At 34.1% G+C, this 16833-nt stretch overlaps 2 protein-coding genes across 2 annotated transcripts; one reads left to right on the top strand and one right to left on the bottom strand.

Annotated features, from left to right (window-relative positions):
- Window positions 1-924: 924 nt before the first annotated feature.
- On the bottom strand, window positions 925-7412 carry LOC149424197 (proteasome subunit beta type-7-like). Its single transcript, XM_089631200.1, has 3 exons — window positions 7238-7412; window positions 6597-7033; window positions 925-1323 (listed from the first exon to the last, which is right to left on the bottom strand). Exons 1-3 carry the CDS (start codon window positions 7297-7299, stop codon window positions 992-994), a joined length of 831 nt encoding a protein of 276 aa, XP_089487326.1. The 5' UTR covers window positions 7300-7412; the 3' UTR covers window positions 925-991.
- Window positions 7413-9294: 1882 nt separating this feature from the next.
- On the top strand, window positions 9295-12994 carry LOC149424196 (uncharacterized protein C18orf19 homolog A). Its single transcript, XM_089651354.1, has 3 exons — window positions 9295-9785; window positions 10413-10558; window positions 11186-12994. Exons 1-3 carry the CDS (start codon window positions 9433-9435, stop codon window positions 11434-11436), a joined length of 750 nt encoding a protein of 249 aa, XP_089507480.1. The 5' UTR covers window positions 9295-9432; the 3' UTR covers window positions 11437-12994.
- Window positions 12995-16833: the final 3839 nt, after the last annotated feature.

Raw genomic sequence — 16833 nt, 5'->3', positions numbered from 1 at the left:
CAACAACGTATGTAAAAAATAATAAAATAATTAACAATTATATTCGCCGATTGCCAATAATTTTCACCAATGGCAGCCTGCTCAAACTAAAAGTAATATTTATGACTTAACTATCTTTTATGATTTTTCTACCTCTGAGATGATCGGTGCAACCTGCACCCATAGACTGTTGAATAGCATGTGATCAAGAATCTCCATAAATAGAAACAACATGAAGTTCATGCATACTACTGTAAACCGCACATACACTGTGGCGCCCCGCCTTTGTGTCTCCCAACACACCAAGCACATAACTTTCATTGGCTCTGCTGTATTGATAGTCCGTGCAATTTGGTCTTAGTTCATCGATAGTCGACACACTTCAATTTCACATCTCCCTTTGTTTCTATTATCAAATTTAGAGTGTGTTGGAGTCCCTCGTTGAAAAACATTACAACAGGATTAACCTGTTAACCGGGGAGTTCAGTTTTGAATTACGCAGCATATAACGGGCGCGAACTCCTTCACTAGGACGTATCAATACGTCACGCCCGGTGGACGTAATTTCGTATATATTTTTTTTTTATTTATGCATCAAAAAAAGTGAAAACATCGAATTAAAAAAATAGAATATTTACAAACAATTATAAAGATTACAAAAAATATAAAAAAATGTTATAATTACAGAACAATAAATAAAAGCGCACAGATAAAAGAGAAACATTGAATTTAAAAAATTAAAATATTTAAAAATTAAAAACTCAATATCCGTGTGATATGCTCAAAATATACGTCCCGCTCGTTCCAGGGCGCAACATATATTTCAAGGACGTATTCATACGCCGTACCCGATACTGTTTACATTTGACGTATTTATACGTCCCGCCCGGTTAACAGGTTAAGGATTTCAAATGATTACAATATGTAGACGAAAATACCAACTGCTTCTTATAAAAACATTTTATTCCAAATAAGCTTTAATTATGTGTTTAAAAAAAAAAGAGTTAAATATTCACATATCCATTGCGGCGCTTGGCTCCAGGTTGCGAATGGTGACCTCCTCAACATGGATGGGAATAGTCCTGGCGGTCAGGATGGCCGTAGCGCCCTTGGGATACTTGTAGGTCATTTGCCTGACTCCCTTCTTGTTGGCCTCCTCATAAGTACGCAGGAATTCCACGCCAGTCTTACGGATGACGCACAGATCGATGTTGGATCCGGACCCCAGATCGTTGAAGATACCTGCGGCGATTGCATCCCTCACCAGCTTCTTGCCCTCTTCTTCTGACATGTTTGGTTTCCAGCGGGACTCAAATACAGACATGGCGGCATATGAACCCGATCCTGTAAACATTTTTTTTTTGTTAAAATTAGAAAAATTATCTGTAAGAAAAAAAATAACATTGCATATTTACTACAGAAAACTTTGAAAATGAATTTGAAAGCAGTGGAATAGTTAACCCCTTGTTCGCCGGCTTATTTTTATGGTTACGAAAAATTTGTATCCGTTGAACGCCGACGTAACCTTAAGGATCGTCCAAACCAACTTTCTTTTCATGCGATTTTGTATTGTAAAAATGTTTCTAGCTTACAAACTTAAATCTTATTCAATGCAACAAAATAAACAATGAGATAAGAGTCCATGCATTTCGTAGAGCAGCCATTTAAAAATAATTGTGACACTGCGTCATTCTTCAATGGGCCCGCCTAACGCGCAGTTTGTGTAGTGTAATAGCGTGTTTTGTTTATTGTTTATTGTGAAAAACACTTTTAGCTTTACGAAAAATATAGTAAAATATCAAGAATATTTTCTCGTTTCTTTACCTTTATTTTTTTATAACATGCGAGAGAAAAAAATATTTCTCTGATTGTCGATAGCTATTCTGGGGAAACTATTACTTAGGGTAGATTATATACTATTTTTAAATATATCTACTTATAAAAAATTATAAAATTTCATGGCGGGGGGGTGGCTAGAGAATTTCGGGACATGTTTAACCCCTCAGCAACGTAAGCAGATATATGCGTTAAAAATACGACAGCAGTCAAGTACAATAAGCGTGTTTACACGTCAACGCGTGTCTCTCCATAGAAATCGTTCTTACTCCGTTATTATTTTAGTTACATCCCTCAAACAAAAACTAAAAGGTCGATTATAGATCAAGCTACACATCACTACCAAGTTGTCTATGGAAATACAAAACAGGAATCTGCTGACAGTCGCATAATTGACACAAAATTTTTATCCGCGCAAAATGTCTGCCGGTAGCGCCACGCGCTTCACATATTAAATTTTTATAAAATATTTTTATATGAAATGATAAAAAAATGAGGTGATAAAAGTGTTTATTACACATATATACAATAGAATAAATATTTTTGTTTACATAATCTGTGATTTTAGTACCATTTTCACCTAAAAACATGACGTGAGTCATTTTTAACCTATTTTTAATGTTTGCGTTCTAAATTTTAATATTTAAAAATGCTAATATTTATTTGTAATATAATAATTTGAAAGCTTATTTTGTAACTTTTCTAAAACAGTTTTTACTATTCGGCTACGTTCAGAAATGTTTCATTTATAGAGCTTTAATTGTGAAGCGGTAATAACAAAAAGTTTTCGTAAAATGTCATTTCGTTAAAGACAGTTAAAGTGCTTACATGGCGATTTTCGGAGGGGTTAAAATTGATGTAAGTTAATTAAATGCCTTTTAAGCTACTTCACTTAGATTCTCGCTCTGAGTAGCCTAAATGGCGATATATCGCCCTTGTTGGCAACACTGGTACTGACGTTTATACATTCCGAATGAAGAAAAACGAACATTTGCGCTAGTCTCACGGAATTCCGAATACGGAAAACGAATTCGGAAATCGAATACGGAAAACGTATGTATGCGGCCAGCCTTATATGGTGGTGAGAAAGATTTTGCTGCAGACACCTAACAAAATCTATAGAAAGTAGGTAGGAACTAATTAATAATAATGACGCCCCTCGTGGTCGAGGGGTAAGGCTCTTGACTAGCAACACGGAGATTATGGGTTGTAATTCCGCCACCCGTTGCTGTGGCTCAGTCTGTCTGCGCAGATAGAGAAACAATAGCATCTGTTACGTCCAACAGATGGCGCTGTTTAAAAAAAAAAACATTTTTGTCCAACAGATTGCACTGTTCAAAACATGTTTTACCTGTCACAGGTGACATCTATATAATATAGGTACATAAAAACACACACATAATCAAATGCAAAGTTATGTCGAAATTTCAAAGCAATCCTTGAAGAACTTTCGGATATTAAGATTTTGAATAAACATTTACATTTTTAATTATATAGATAGAAGATTTGTGTTATTTCACAACTTTTTCATTAAAAATAATATATTTCTTTTATTTTTATCCTACAAGTGACACGTTTTCACCTCATTTTATGGTAGTGTAAAATACAAACTCATGTAAACCTATAACATAGGGGAATATATTTATATGTCTAGGTACATACATGCAACACGATAGCTACACCACACCACTACTAATACCTAAACCCAAAGCTATTTAACCATTTACCTGATATAATAAAAAGTTAGAAAAGTTATTCCTAACTTAAAATATATATGTGTTACATTTAGTAGTATATTATTTGTTATTGAAATAATTCAATTCCTGGAATGAGGGTTTTTATGACCGTGAAACCTGATTCGAATCTCTTTCTCTGTTCCGCACCCACTCTTCTCCTATGTGCAAGCGAGTGCGAGATGTCGGGCGTATTTAAAGAAAGCCGGTATGAGCAAATACCGATAGGCGGACCGTAATAAACATATTACAAGGTTAATTGAGTTGAATTTCAAATAATATTCGATTTTCGTTTGGAACTTTTATAGCTTGGGTATGCTGAGTTACTACGTAGAAATTTTTATCCAAATATTTTAATTATTTTCGAAGATATGGCGATTTAAACAAATTAAAATAATTCAGGAGGGACCTTTATTTTCGCCCGGAGTCAGGGTAGCGCCAGTGTAAAAAATACCTAAATTACGAAAAAATACCTACGCCGAAATGTGTTACGATTGCTATGTAACATATTAATAATTAGTACCTTTTCTTAATGATTTCAGTAAAAATATGTATATCAAAATCAAGATTCTTATTAAATATATATTTTGGTAAATATTCGGAATCGCTAGACACGGATTTTATTTTATTTATTTATTACATACAAGATATACAAATATAAAAGGAAGCTTTGACTGTCCAACTAGGAAGTTTCCCGTTTTAGGACAGTCAAATTGGCAGGTTGCGTGTACATAATTCCAGGTAGGTACATGTAAAATATAAAATAAAATTAAAATATAACATATAAATGTAAGAAAGAAAAATAGAAAGAAAATATTTTTTTAGGAAAATACAATTTAGCAGTAATGAACAATAAAATCCAGATAGGTACATGTAAAATATAAAATAAAAATATAATATATCAATGTAAGAAAGAAAAATAAAAAAAATATTTTTTAGGTAAATACAAAATACAAAATCGATGAAATCAACTCAGACTACGTTTTTTAATAATTTTTCGGAATCTGTCCTACCTAAGTCTAATAACCATTTAGTAATTTTAGTACCGAAGGCTGATAATTCACATAGTTTAAATTGAGAGGGGATTTTGTTGTATATTTTTGGTCCCAGGTATGAGAAAACTTTTTGATAAGCCGCAGTATTGCTAGTTGGAATAGAAAGGTCGTTTCTGCTCTTACTTCTGGTGTGATGATTATGATCGACTGTTATCGTTTTGTTTTTATTTTTGTGGACGCAGATTGTTATTTTTTTTATGTAACACTGTCGAACATCAAGTACATTAAACTCCTTGAAGAGAGCGTCGCTCGAGTATCTGAAGGGTTTCTTCATAATGACGCGTAGAATGGATTTCTGTGCCTTCAGTAGCGGGTATAATATTGTTAATCCTGTTCCACCCCATCCAATGCAACCGTAGGTTATGACGGAGTTACAGAGCCCGTAGTATATTTTTTTAATGTCTTGAGTTTTTATAATTTCCCGCAATGCTATAAATATATAAATAAGCTTGCGCACTTTATTAGCTGTTTTCAATTTGTTGTTTCCATTTAAGATGGTTATCCACTATTATACCTAAATATTTAATAGATTTAACACATTCAAGGGTTTCGCATTTACAAGTATGGTTATTATTTCCAAGGCTACACTTAATATTATGTATTGTGAGGTGATGAGGTGTTTTGGGTTGACCTGCAAGGGTAGCGCTAAATGTGAGATATTTTGTTTTTTGTATGTTTAGTGTAAGCAAATTACTGTCTAGCCACTGTTTTACTCTGTTTATACCTGTGTTCGCAAGGTGGTGTGTTTCTATCCAATCATCTCCTTCAAACAAAATAACTGTATCGTTAGCGAACGTGATAATTTTGCCACCAATGTGTTGGTTACAAAGTTCGTTTATGTATATAATAAAGAGAAGGGGCCCAAGTGTACTTCCTTGTGGTACCCCAAAAGTGTATTTTAGTGAAGTGCTAATAGCCTCGTTAATTCTGGTTTGTTGAAATCTATTAGATATATAACTTTCTATCCATTGAAAAGCTTTTCCCTTTATTCCTATATTTCTAAGTCTCTGTAAAAGAATTTTATGAGATATAGTGTCAAATGCCTTGGCCAGGTCCAGGAAAAGGGCAATAGTTTTCTTGCCATGGTTCATATTCCCTGCAATAGTTTCAGTGAGACATGCGATGGCATCATCCGTTCCCTTACCCGACCGAAAGCCGTATTGGTTAGGACTTAGAATGTTATGTTTCTCCACATATTCGTTTAACCTAGTTTTGAAAAGCTTTTCAATGACTTTGGATATCGCGCTTAATAGTGATATTGGCCTATAGTTTTCTACAAGAGATTTAGGTCCACTTTTGTGAATTGGGACAATTATTGATTTTTTATTATTGGATTATACAAAATATTTTTAAATAAAACCTTCTGATTTACCTTAATTACAATAAAAGGAATCTGACTGCATTTGGGAAATTTTTTATTTTAGCATTTTAATTTTTAATTACGTAAAATGAAAATTCGCTTTCGTTGTATGGGGTGACAGCCGGAATTGGCCGGAATGATTTCTGTTGATGACATTTTCTTTTGTTGGTATTCCTGATATTAGTGGCTAGAATTTTTACCATTTAGTAAATGCAAATACTAGGTAGGTACTATTTTGGCCAAACTCTAAAAATAAAATAAAGATATTTAGGTTAGGTTATTATAGTTTAGGAAAGGTTAGGTTAGGTTAGTTTGGGTTATTATACCTTAGATTAGGTTGAGTTATTATAGGTTAGGTTATTATAGTTTAGAAAAGGTTAGGTTAGGTTAGTTTGGGTTATTATACCTTAGATTAGGTTGAGTTATTATAGGTTAGGATAGGTTGGATTATTATAGGTTGAGAGAGTGATTCCGAATAATTACCTATATTTTTTTTAAATGTTCCTTCATGCCTGCGTGACACTCATATTTTGTAATCAAATCTTGACAACGAAGTGACTAGTAACTGCCGACTGCAGGATATATAATACATAAATATAATGTATGAGATTTTGTAATTAGTTAAGAATTTACCCATTGTAGAGTAAGGTAACTTATCCACAGATCCATGTGGGTAGATGCAGTAAATGTGTGGCCCCGCGCTGTCCACACCACCGAGCACAAGTGCTGCGCTGATGTGCCCCTGGTATCTGAAGAGCATCTGCTTCAGTAAAGTGGCAGCCGAGGCTACGGGGACCACTCTGCCGGTGTGAAGGCGTTGCAGCTCCAACTGCGATGCGATCATCTGAGTTGTCATCTCCGTATCGGCAGCAGTACCAGCTCCGCAGCAATACATGTTGTTAGCCAAGAAATGTATCTTGGAGCAGTTCTTGTCTGACACGATGGTGTCTTCTGTGGCCCTGGTATCCGCTCCGAGGATAACGCCTCCCTCGAATATTATTCCTACAATAGTAGTTCCCGTCTTGGTAGCTGTCGGGGCTGGGAACCCTTTGGCGCAAAGAAAGGCATTCCTGAAAAAAAATTAAAGATAAGAACATTTACATCACCGAATTATCCAAAAGTAGACAATTAGACAAAGTGATAATATGCAAACGTTAATAAATAATTCAATTGAGCGAGTTGTTGCTAAATTAACGACACCTAAAAACAAATGAGTTGACGTTTCGGGCATGACATTGCTAATATAAAAATAAGTTAAAGTGTTAACAACTTACCTTTGGCAGTTATCGAACGAAAATCCAGGAGCTGGGATTTCGGGAACAAGAATAGAAGACATTTTGAGTTTAAATTATTGTTTAGCAGGTTATTTCCAAAAATTGCCCAATAATGACCACAGAAATGAGGGAAGATGACACAACAAAACCGGCGAGAACTACTATTATTCAATTCTATGGAATATGGTCACAGACAAATTAGGCAAGAAAAGCATATCCCAATTTTTAGGAAAAAAAAATGAAACAACTCTTGCGCAAAAAATATTTTTTTGGAAGTTTTAAGATGTTCCTGTACAGAAAAAAAATGATTAAGTAAAAATTGTTGGATGAATTTTTGAGAGTTTTGATTGGTAATTTCTATGAGAGTATATGTGACGAGAAAAAAATGCGAGGTAATTTATTTTGTTAAACGTTGTGCACTTTATAATAATGTACATAATATCAGTGACGCTACAAATATCATTGCAAAATATAATATTATGTTTTATGTTAAATTTCATAAACGTATTCTTTTATTGAACTAAGATAGAGGTAGTCGTTCCACGTGTCGGTATACCGAGGGCCCACCAATACATATATTTGTGTTGTGGCCTGCAAATAGTGCAAACGGGTTGTGGGGCGAGTGAATAAATAAACGGCGAGAGCAAGAGATGCGATGTACTTCCCGTATACAGCCATATATACAGCTAGCCGAGCTAGCCGTACCAGGTTTCAGTGGGCGCCCGGTACATGATGGGCGTTCGATATTTATCAAGACACCGCCGATACCACACAATGAACTTTTTACTGTCATTTTTACCAACAATTTTTTTTGTAAAAAATGATTTTAAAGTATTCTTAATAATTTATTATTTATAATATTACAAACATTTCTACAACCTCTTCGTCGTAGTTGGTAACTGATTTGATTCACAGTTGTTTGTTATTGTTTACATGTTTACGCGCCATTCGGCCGTCTTCTCTCAGTCGTCTGTCATTAATGAAAAAATACAGAAATCAATCTTCAATAAATACTGGAGATTATAAATGGATATTGATGTCTCGCTCCAACCGGAATACAATATTATAGTACTTGATGTGAGTCTGAATTAAAATGACACTAGCATTAAGCCGGTAAGAGAAATCTGCAATACCAACAACAAAAATTTATAGTTTATGGGGTGACAGTTTACGCTATAAGTTCAAAGCATTTTATATAACTCCATATTGCTCGCGTGATTACTAATCGGCGAGTAACATAAATAAACTAATCACTGATTAGTTTATTTATGTTACTCGCCATACTATCCCATACAGACCTGTCACACCTAAAAAGATATGTTACATAAATATGATATGTTATAAGTGTGGGCGTGGCGACGATATGCGCTGTGATCTGGTAGCCAGGCTAGAAAATTATGCGACAACAATTTACGGAGCGTCGTAACTATGCTGCTGTCATCTGTCAAGTCACAGATACCATACAAATAATTTATACACCGCGGCAGTCACCTAAATTAATCTGACTCGTCTGACTCCCTCTCCTAATGAAGATTATAGTGGAGTGTGTCACACAGAGACGGCTCTAGAAGTCCAAAAGTGGAAGGTCAATCGAAACATATGAATGTGATATGATAATACATATTGCTAATGCGCACTGAATATTATAGAAACGCCAATGTACGGAACGTACGTAATTAATTTGCCGCCTCCTGCCGTAGGTGAGAGAGGGTCACAGCGCAGATCGTCGCCACGCCCACACCTATAACACTTCATCATTATAGGTGTGACAGGTCTGTATGGAATTGTATGGCGAGCAATATGGAAATATATAAAACACTTTGAACTTGAATAATCTGTCACCCCCTTAATGAAAAAAATTTCAGTCGACAGGCAAAGACATATCTTGTTCTTCAATGACAGCTAGAAAAAATAGTAAGATTTCAAGCAAATATGTAATCTATGCAATTTGTCTTAAAGGCGATTATTGGGTGATCTAAATAATAATCATATGGAAATGTTCATAACAGCTCGTTGACATTTCGCAGTAACTTTACCATTTTTCTATGAATTTATTATTTCACGATGTGGTGAAGATTTTGCACAAACTCGTATCAATACAAAAAGTTAGCGCATATCGTGAAAACTATTTTCCGTAAATTGGCGAATGTGGTGTAGACATGGTTGTTTATTTGTTTTTTTAAGTTCGCTTCAAAATGTCTGTTTTGTTTCCAACCGTCTGCCGTCGCGCACATTCCTCAATATTATTTAATGTGAAACACCGATATATTTCCAGCCGAAACTTTGTGTTGTTTTCTTCAGATAATTATTACACTTCACATTTTAGTAGTACAACTGATAGAACAGTATTAAAATTACATAAATATTCAGTTGCCCCTACCTGTGTCCGAAACTTGTCAAATGATGTCCAGAATCCTGAAAAGCCTCCAAAACTTGGGTTGGTTGCACAATTCAAACAAATGTATAAAGATTACTGGTATGTTCTCGTTCCTGTACATTTGGTTACATCGGCTATATGGTTCGGAGCTTTCTACTACGTTGCAAAGAGGTAATTGATTTTATGTATATTTTAGATTTATGACATACTTTCACTTATTTTCACTAGAAATCTTAATACAGGTTTTATAAAATTGAGTAAATATTGGAAGAATACCAGATACAGGTAGATTCATGGACCGTTAACATCTTTTTGGGATTTTTCTTCTGTTTTTCATTAATTAATTTCAATTAAAAATTGTATATTTTATAAGTTAAGCTTTGTATTGCAGCATGATAGATTCTGGGTTTATGTAGTGTAGCCAAACTCCCAACAAAAACACCTCTCCTGGCCATGTGCCAGTCTGATACATGCTGATTACACTTCCCAACCAAAATGAACACTGCCAAACAGTCAACAGAGTAAAGCTACTAAAATATACATTTATACAAGACAACATTTGTGGGCTGCAACAATGAAAAAAATTCGAAATATTATTTAATCTTAAACTGGGATAATATTCTTGGCAGTTTATAATGGGATCATATTTAAAAGGTCTCTATATTTTATTCTTCCTTATATTTAATAACTTAAACCTAATAACAAACAATATAACATTATCCACATGTTTAATTTAATTCCGTTCAACATGTCTTTTTATGGCTTCAAAATTTAAATTTGTGTTTGGTTTCTTTCCAGTGGTGTGGATGTGATTGCTTTACTAAACGCACTCGGAATCAGTGAACGATTTTCCGACCCTTTGAAAGACTCCTCGATGGGATACTTTGCATTGGCGTATGCTCTTTATAAAGTATTTACTCCGATAAGATACACTGTAACAATAGGTAAATATTATTTGTATACACTAACTCAACACCAATCTGTAAAATTAAACTTACAGCATTTAAGTGGTTTTGTGACAATGTTGCTTATTGTATTTACTAACGGAACTACTCTATCCATCAGGTATCTGACCGAGTTGGGCTACATTCAGCCCATGCCTACCCACGAGAAATTCAAGGACATACATATGACAATGTTACTTGTTGTGTTAAAGTGTATGTATTTTATTTTAGGCGGAACTACTCTATCCATCAGGTATCTGACCAAGTTGGGCTACATTCAGCCCATGCCTTCCCGCGAGGAATTCAAGGACATACATATGACAATGTTACTTGTTGTGTTAAAGTGTATGTATTTTATTTTAGGCGGAACTACTCTATCCATCAGGTATCTGACCAAGTTGGGCTACATTCAGCCCATGCCTTCCAGCGAGGAATTCAAGGACATACATATGACAATGTTACTTGTTGTGTTAAAGTGTATGTATTTTATTTTAGGCGGAACTACTCTATCCATCAGGTATCTGACCAAGTTGGGCTACATTCAGCCCATGCCTTCCCGCGAGGAATTCAAGGACATACATATGACAATGTTACTTGTTGTGTTAAAGTGTATGTATTTTATTTTAGGCGGAACTACTCTATCCATCAGGTATCTGACCAAGTTGGGCTACATTCAGCCCATGCCTTCCCGCGAGGAATTCAAGGAGATGTACATGGAGAAGAAAGAAGGTTTACAGGATATGTACCAAGAGACGAGACAAGAACTGCGCCAGAGAAAAGATCAAATAAGAGAAAGGAAGGAACACGTGATGAAGGACATAGCTAGGTATAAACAAGAAATGAGGGAAGTCAAAGAAAACGAATTGAAAAATAAATAAATGATTTTTTATACTTGCATATATAATTTATTCATTTACATCAAAAAGTGATTCTAACATGTAGGTTATGCGGAACATGAAATACGCTTTTTGATTATTTTTATAGTCTTCTATTTGTAAATACATGATAAAAAATCTAGTTGCAAATATATTATTTTGTTACCTCATCGTTATGAATTTAAAATGTTCAAATTGATAAAGATAATAGTTTGGACATGATGAAAAATATAAGCCGTAGCTCAAAGCACTCCCCACAAAAAGTGAGGTGTTAAAAAAAAATCAAACACATATTTGGTTCAAAGAACACTCTATTTTCATAAAGGTGTGTATGTTCTTCATATACCTTATTTTTATATTATCTCCCAGTCTAATAAGGAGGTAATGTAATAAACTTGAAAAAATTGAATTGGTGTGAGGTTTAGGTAGGATCTTGTTATAAATAAATACAAAAAGGCTACTTGAAGACAATCTGAATTGCAGTCATGATACCAGCAGTATTAATACTCCTATATAATACATATTATATTCATGCAAAGTACCTTGTTTGATAATCTGCTACTTTTCAGAAGAGAAAATATACTTGAAACATGTTTTTACAGTTTAATCATTAATAATTATTCTGAAGAGTGCTACAAATATGGTAATAATTCACAAAACAATTAAAAAACCAAATAAGGTTCCTTCTATAAAGTAACTTGCAGAGATTTGCTCCTGATATTTTGCCCACTGCCATTTTAAGCATTGTTAAAAGTTCTTTTTGAATACGATTGCTTCGGTGTAAAATACAGTGCGATACATATTTTTGTCTAAAGTTTCCGAAAAATTACTTGATACATATATTATATAAATAACTTGTTGAAGTATTATATAAATAACTTGTAACCAGTCGAACGATGGCTACTCATATTTAGGTCTCATTGCTCTAGGCTTTAAGCGATGGCTGCCTAAATCTAGGTAGAAGATTTTTTCGAATTTATTTCGGAATTTCCGCAAACAGCTATTATAAGAGCTACAAATGTGGGATAAACGATGAAATAAAGATGGATTCATTGGCTTTAAAGCACAGTAAGCAGTTTATGTTTCCATATTAATATACGGAGGTATAATTTTTTTAGTAAATCGGAAACAGAATGTCCAGAAATCTCCATCGGGCATTTATTATGTAAATACCCCATCGCTCGAGTGGTTGCTTCAATTAACCAAACGAAGTTCTACTTTTGTAATTCTCTTGCGTATAAGTTGACGGATAGTACAAATAAATATATTGTTTAATGTGTTTTACGTCCAGTGATTTAGCAATCCTAACATTATTTATTTGTACTATCCGTCAACTTATACGCAAGAGAATTCTTTAATTCTCTTGCATATAAGTTGACGGATAGTACAAATAAATATACTGTTTAATGTGTTTTACGTCCAGTGATTTAGCAATCCTAACGTTATTTTGTAAAGAACTGGGTAATTCTCTTATTTTGGTGCATATCTGAATATTGTTGATCTACTTGATGGAGTTATAATGTGGGAAGGATGTGAGGAAAATATATTTATTATAACTGAATTTGTTTGTATAAATTCCCCTAAAAATTCATGGTTTAGTGAAAGTTACACATATTTGTTTAACCACAACATTTGCCATAAATATGTAAATAGAAAATATTTAATATTGTGTTGCTGTAGAAGTTGGCTTGGGGAAATAAATTGGCTTAACTAAATTATTAGTGCATTAATATACATATTGTTATTTTCATTAAATATGGAAATTTATGTGTCTTATAAAATGGTTTGAATAAAATTGTTGAACAGAAAAAAGGCCTTTTTGTAATTGAAACTTTATTGTAAAAGAGTAAGTATTAAATGTATAACAGATACTTGTAACATTTGTGGAGTTCTTAACCTTTACATACATCGAATACAAAACATTTTGTTATTATTTCCGGCTATTTTTATAACCATTAAATATTAACTAAAGCTTACAAAAATCACATTAGAAAATATGATGCGGTTAAATTTTAAATGATATGAACAGATCAAAATATTTTAATATTGCATTGAAAGTAATTACCACTTTCAGTTTGAAGAAAATGATATGTGTTCACATGTATTATATCATTCAAATAAAGCAAATTATAAGAATATGGAATGATTGAAAAATAACTAACAGCTAAAGTCACATTTAATCATTTTATTATTGAATTACAAATTTAATGTTACATTAAAAAATATATACAAATTTACAACATAACATAAAAAGGTCAACGCACCGCTAATAATAATAATTCATCTTGCAATTTGTAGGCGGCATAATAACATTAGTACATTTTATATTATTCAAGACCCAGAATTGCAACATGTATGTACACAATATACAATACATATTATGTAGTTAAAAGATATATGTATCTACAAGAAATGTTCCTATTAATTATACCAAACTTCCATTGACTTTTGTTTCAATTAGAACTGGCCATCAGATGTTTTCTCGCTTTGGTTTATTACTAACGATTTTAAGTTATTGATTTCTTTAAGCTTTCCCTTGTAATTAGATACATAATAAAATTCATATTCTACCAAATAGTGACTTTTGGAATTTACAGCATGGAGATATAGTTACAAAATAATATAACCTATTCAATAAATATATACATTATAATGTAATGTGTAAACAAAGATATTAGAAGAACGAGATATGCTATGTTGGCCGCCGGACCGTAGCCGGAGTACTACCTAATTAGGGTACTTTGAATACTATCGGGACGTGTACACACAGAAATATGTTCTATGTATTAGTGCGGATACCTTAGCGTAAGCGAAGGTGTGCAGTAGTATTGGTGAACAAAACCGGCGACACTGGGCAAAACAATTCCACACAGTATGAACTGCTCATAGCACATCTCGTTCTTCTAATATCTTTGTGTGTAAACCAGCAATCATATTCTACTGTAACCTGTTTTTTTCTGATATTGCATTCCCATACATCTCTATGGTTTGTCTTTTTCCGCTACACAACCATTCTGAAATCTCTAGCCAAACATCCTTCTTGTCAGTCTAACATTACTGAAATAATAAAACTTATAAATTCAAGTTTTTTTTAAATGAATTGGAATAATAATAATCTAAAAGCATCACATTAAATGGGGCGATAGATTACGCATCAAAGCGTTTTATATAACTCCATATCACTCGCCATACAATCCAATACAGACCTGTCATACCTGACAGATGATGTTTTATAAGTGGGGGCTTTATCTGTTAGCCAGGCTATATTTGAGAGGGGGTCAGATCAATTTACGGAGCGCCGCGATCACGCAGCTGTCATCTGTCAAGGTGACAGATCCCATACAAAGAAATGATATTCCGCAGCAGTTCCCCAATTGATCTCAACCCCTCTCCAGAGGAAGATTATAGCATAGTGTGACACCTCAACATATAATCTGTATAGGCCAAGCCCAAAAATGCTTTGATGCACATAGCCTGGTCACACACTAGAGATTTTAGACCGGTCGGTGGCCGAGTTGGTCGCCTTTGGGTTCCATCCAGGCGTAGTGTGTTCAATTCCTCGGCTGGCTAAGTCCTCCATCACAACACAAGCAACATTTTCAGCTTACTGTGGTGGTAGTAGGAGATTTTCAAATATTGTCAGGTTACTCGTAACCCGGGAATGTTTGTCTTTCTTTTTAAATTAAAAAAAAAAAAAAAAATAACGTGTGGCCATACCATCCCATACACCGTCGCAGATATACATAGTATTATTACAACCATCTGCGACCGTATGGGATTGTATGGCAAGCGATATGGTGATATAGGCCAATCTCACATAAATTACGAGGTTAACTCGTGTGTGCCTAGCTTACCTGTTTTGACATTGTGATGTATTAATGGCCGTTTTTTTTTAATATACTTAGGAATGTCATGAGTCGAATTGGGTTGTCAGGATTACTACCAGATAGTAACTTGACAAACAAATATCTATCAAGCCAAGTCTTTTAGATAGAAAGAGAAAATACAAAAGTATGTACTTAATTATGTGAGAATGAATATTTAAAACAAATAATAATTTGAAGTACAGTAGAACCCCGTTAATTCGAACCCCGATAATTCGAAAAAACGCGTAATTCGAAATTTTCGCCAAAAAAATTTCCGCTGAAAAATTTTTTCATACAAAATTTTTTTTAATTCGAAATTCGTTAATTCGTAATTCGAAATTTATATTTGTCCGCGCACGAAAATTTGTTCGTGTAATTCGAAAAAATTTGATTTTTGCGAAAATAAATCATAATATTTCGTAAATCTGAATCTAAAAGTCAGCCGTGGCGGTAAAACGCCGAAAAATGTATTTTTACGTGGTTATACATCGTCCTAATTAGTATTATTATCTTGTAAATCTGAATCGATTTACACTGGAATGTCATACTTTTTCAAATTTATTTCGAATATCCGAGTTTGAAGGGCCGAGAAAATACGTTTTACGCGGAAACATGTCGTAGTTTTACGAGTTTACACCAAATATCTGAATTTAAAGGGTCGGCTGCGACGAAACTCGGCCGCGAAATTTCGATTTACGCGTAAATGTATCGTATATTTACGAATTTATTTCGAATATTTGAATTTAAATAGCCCGCTGCGACGGAAATCGTCCGCGAAATCTCGATTTACGCGTAAATATATCGTATTTTTACGAATTTATTTCGAATATCTGAATTTTAAAGGACCCGCCGCGACGGAAATCGGACGCGAAATTTCAATTTACGCAATATATCGAAATATATCGTATTTTTACTAACTTTACTTCGAATATCCGAGTTAAAAAATACGGCGCGACGGAAATCGGCCGAAAAAATTCGATTCACGCCGAAATATGACATATTTTTACGAATTTACTTCAAATATCTGAACTTGAAAGGCCGGCCGCGACGAAAAACTGCCAATAAAATTGGATTTACGCGGAAATATATCATATTTTTACGAATTGACATCTATATCTGAATTTAAAGGGTCGGCCGCGACAGAAATCGGCCGCGCATTTTCGATTTACACGGAAATATATCGTATTATTGCGAATTTATTTCGAATATCTGAATTTAAAGAGCCGGCCGCGACGGAATATGGCCGCGAATTCTCGTTTTACGCGGAAATATGTCGTATTTTTACCAATTTAAATGCGGATATTTGAAATAAAGGGCCGGCCGCGACGGAAAATTACCGCGAAATCTAGATTTACGCGGAAATTTATCGTATTTTTACGAATATCTCAATTTAAAGGGTAGGCCGCGACCGAAATCGGCAGCGAAATCTCGATTTTCGCGTAAATATATAGCATTTCTACGAATTTATTGCGAATATCTGAATTTAAAGGGCCCGCCGCTACGGTAATCGGCCGCGAAAATAAAGAAATAATTG

The sequence above is a fragment of the Hesperophylax consimilis genome, chromosome 4 (assembly GCF_061612785.1).
Source record: "Hesperophylax consimilis isolate HC1 chromosome 4, BYU_Hcon_1.0, whole genome shotgun sequence".
In the NCBI taxonomy this organism is placed as follows: domain Eukaryota; kingdom Metazoa; phylum Arthropoda; class Insecta; order Trichoptera; family Limnephilidae; genus Hesperophylax; species Hesperophylax consimilis.
Note: the sequence above shows the minus strand (reverse complement) of the source record. Positions and strands in the feature narration are given on the sequence as shown.

Bases quoted from the DNA above. Each gene is read 5' to 3' on its own strand.
- LOC149424197 (XM_089631200.1), bottom strand. From the start codon at position 7,299: ATGTCTTCTATTCTTGTTCCCGAAATCCCAGCTCCTGGATTTTCGTTC. The intron at 7,034-7,237 runs GTAAGTTGTTAA...ATTTTTTTTCAG, and splicing joins TCGTTCGATAACTGCCAAAG to GAATGCCTTTCTTTGCGCCA. The intron at 1,324-6,596 runs GTAAATTCTTAA...AAATGTTTACAG, and splicing joins GTTACCTTACTCTACAATGG to GATCGGGTTCATATGCCGCC.
- LOC149424196 (XM_089651354.1), top strand. From the start codon at position 9,433: ATGTCTGTTTTGTTTCCAACCGTCTGCCGTCGCGCACATTCCTCAATA. The intron at 9,786-10,412 runs GTAATTGATTTT...GTTTCTTTCCAG, and splicing joins TTCTACTACGTTGCAAAGAG to TGGTGTGGATGTGATTGCTT. The intron at 10,559-11,185 runs GTAAATATTATT...ATTTTATTTTAG, and splicing joins AAGATACACTGTAACAATAG to GCGGAACTACTCTATCCATC.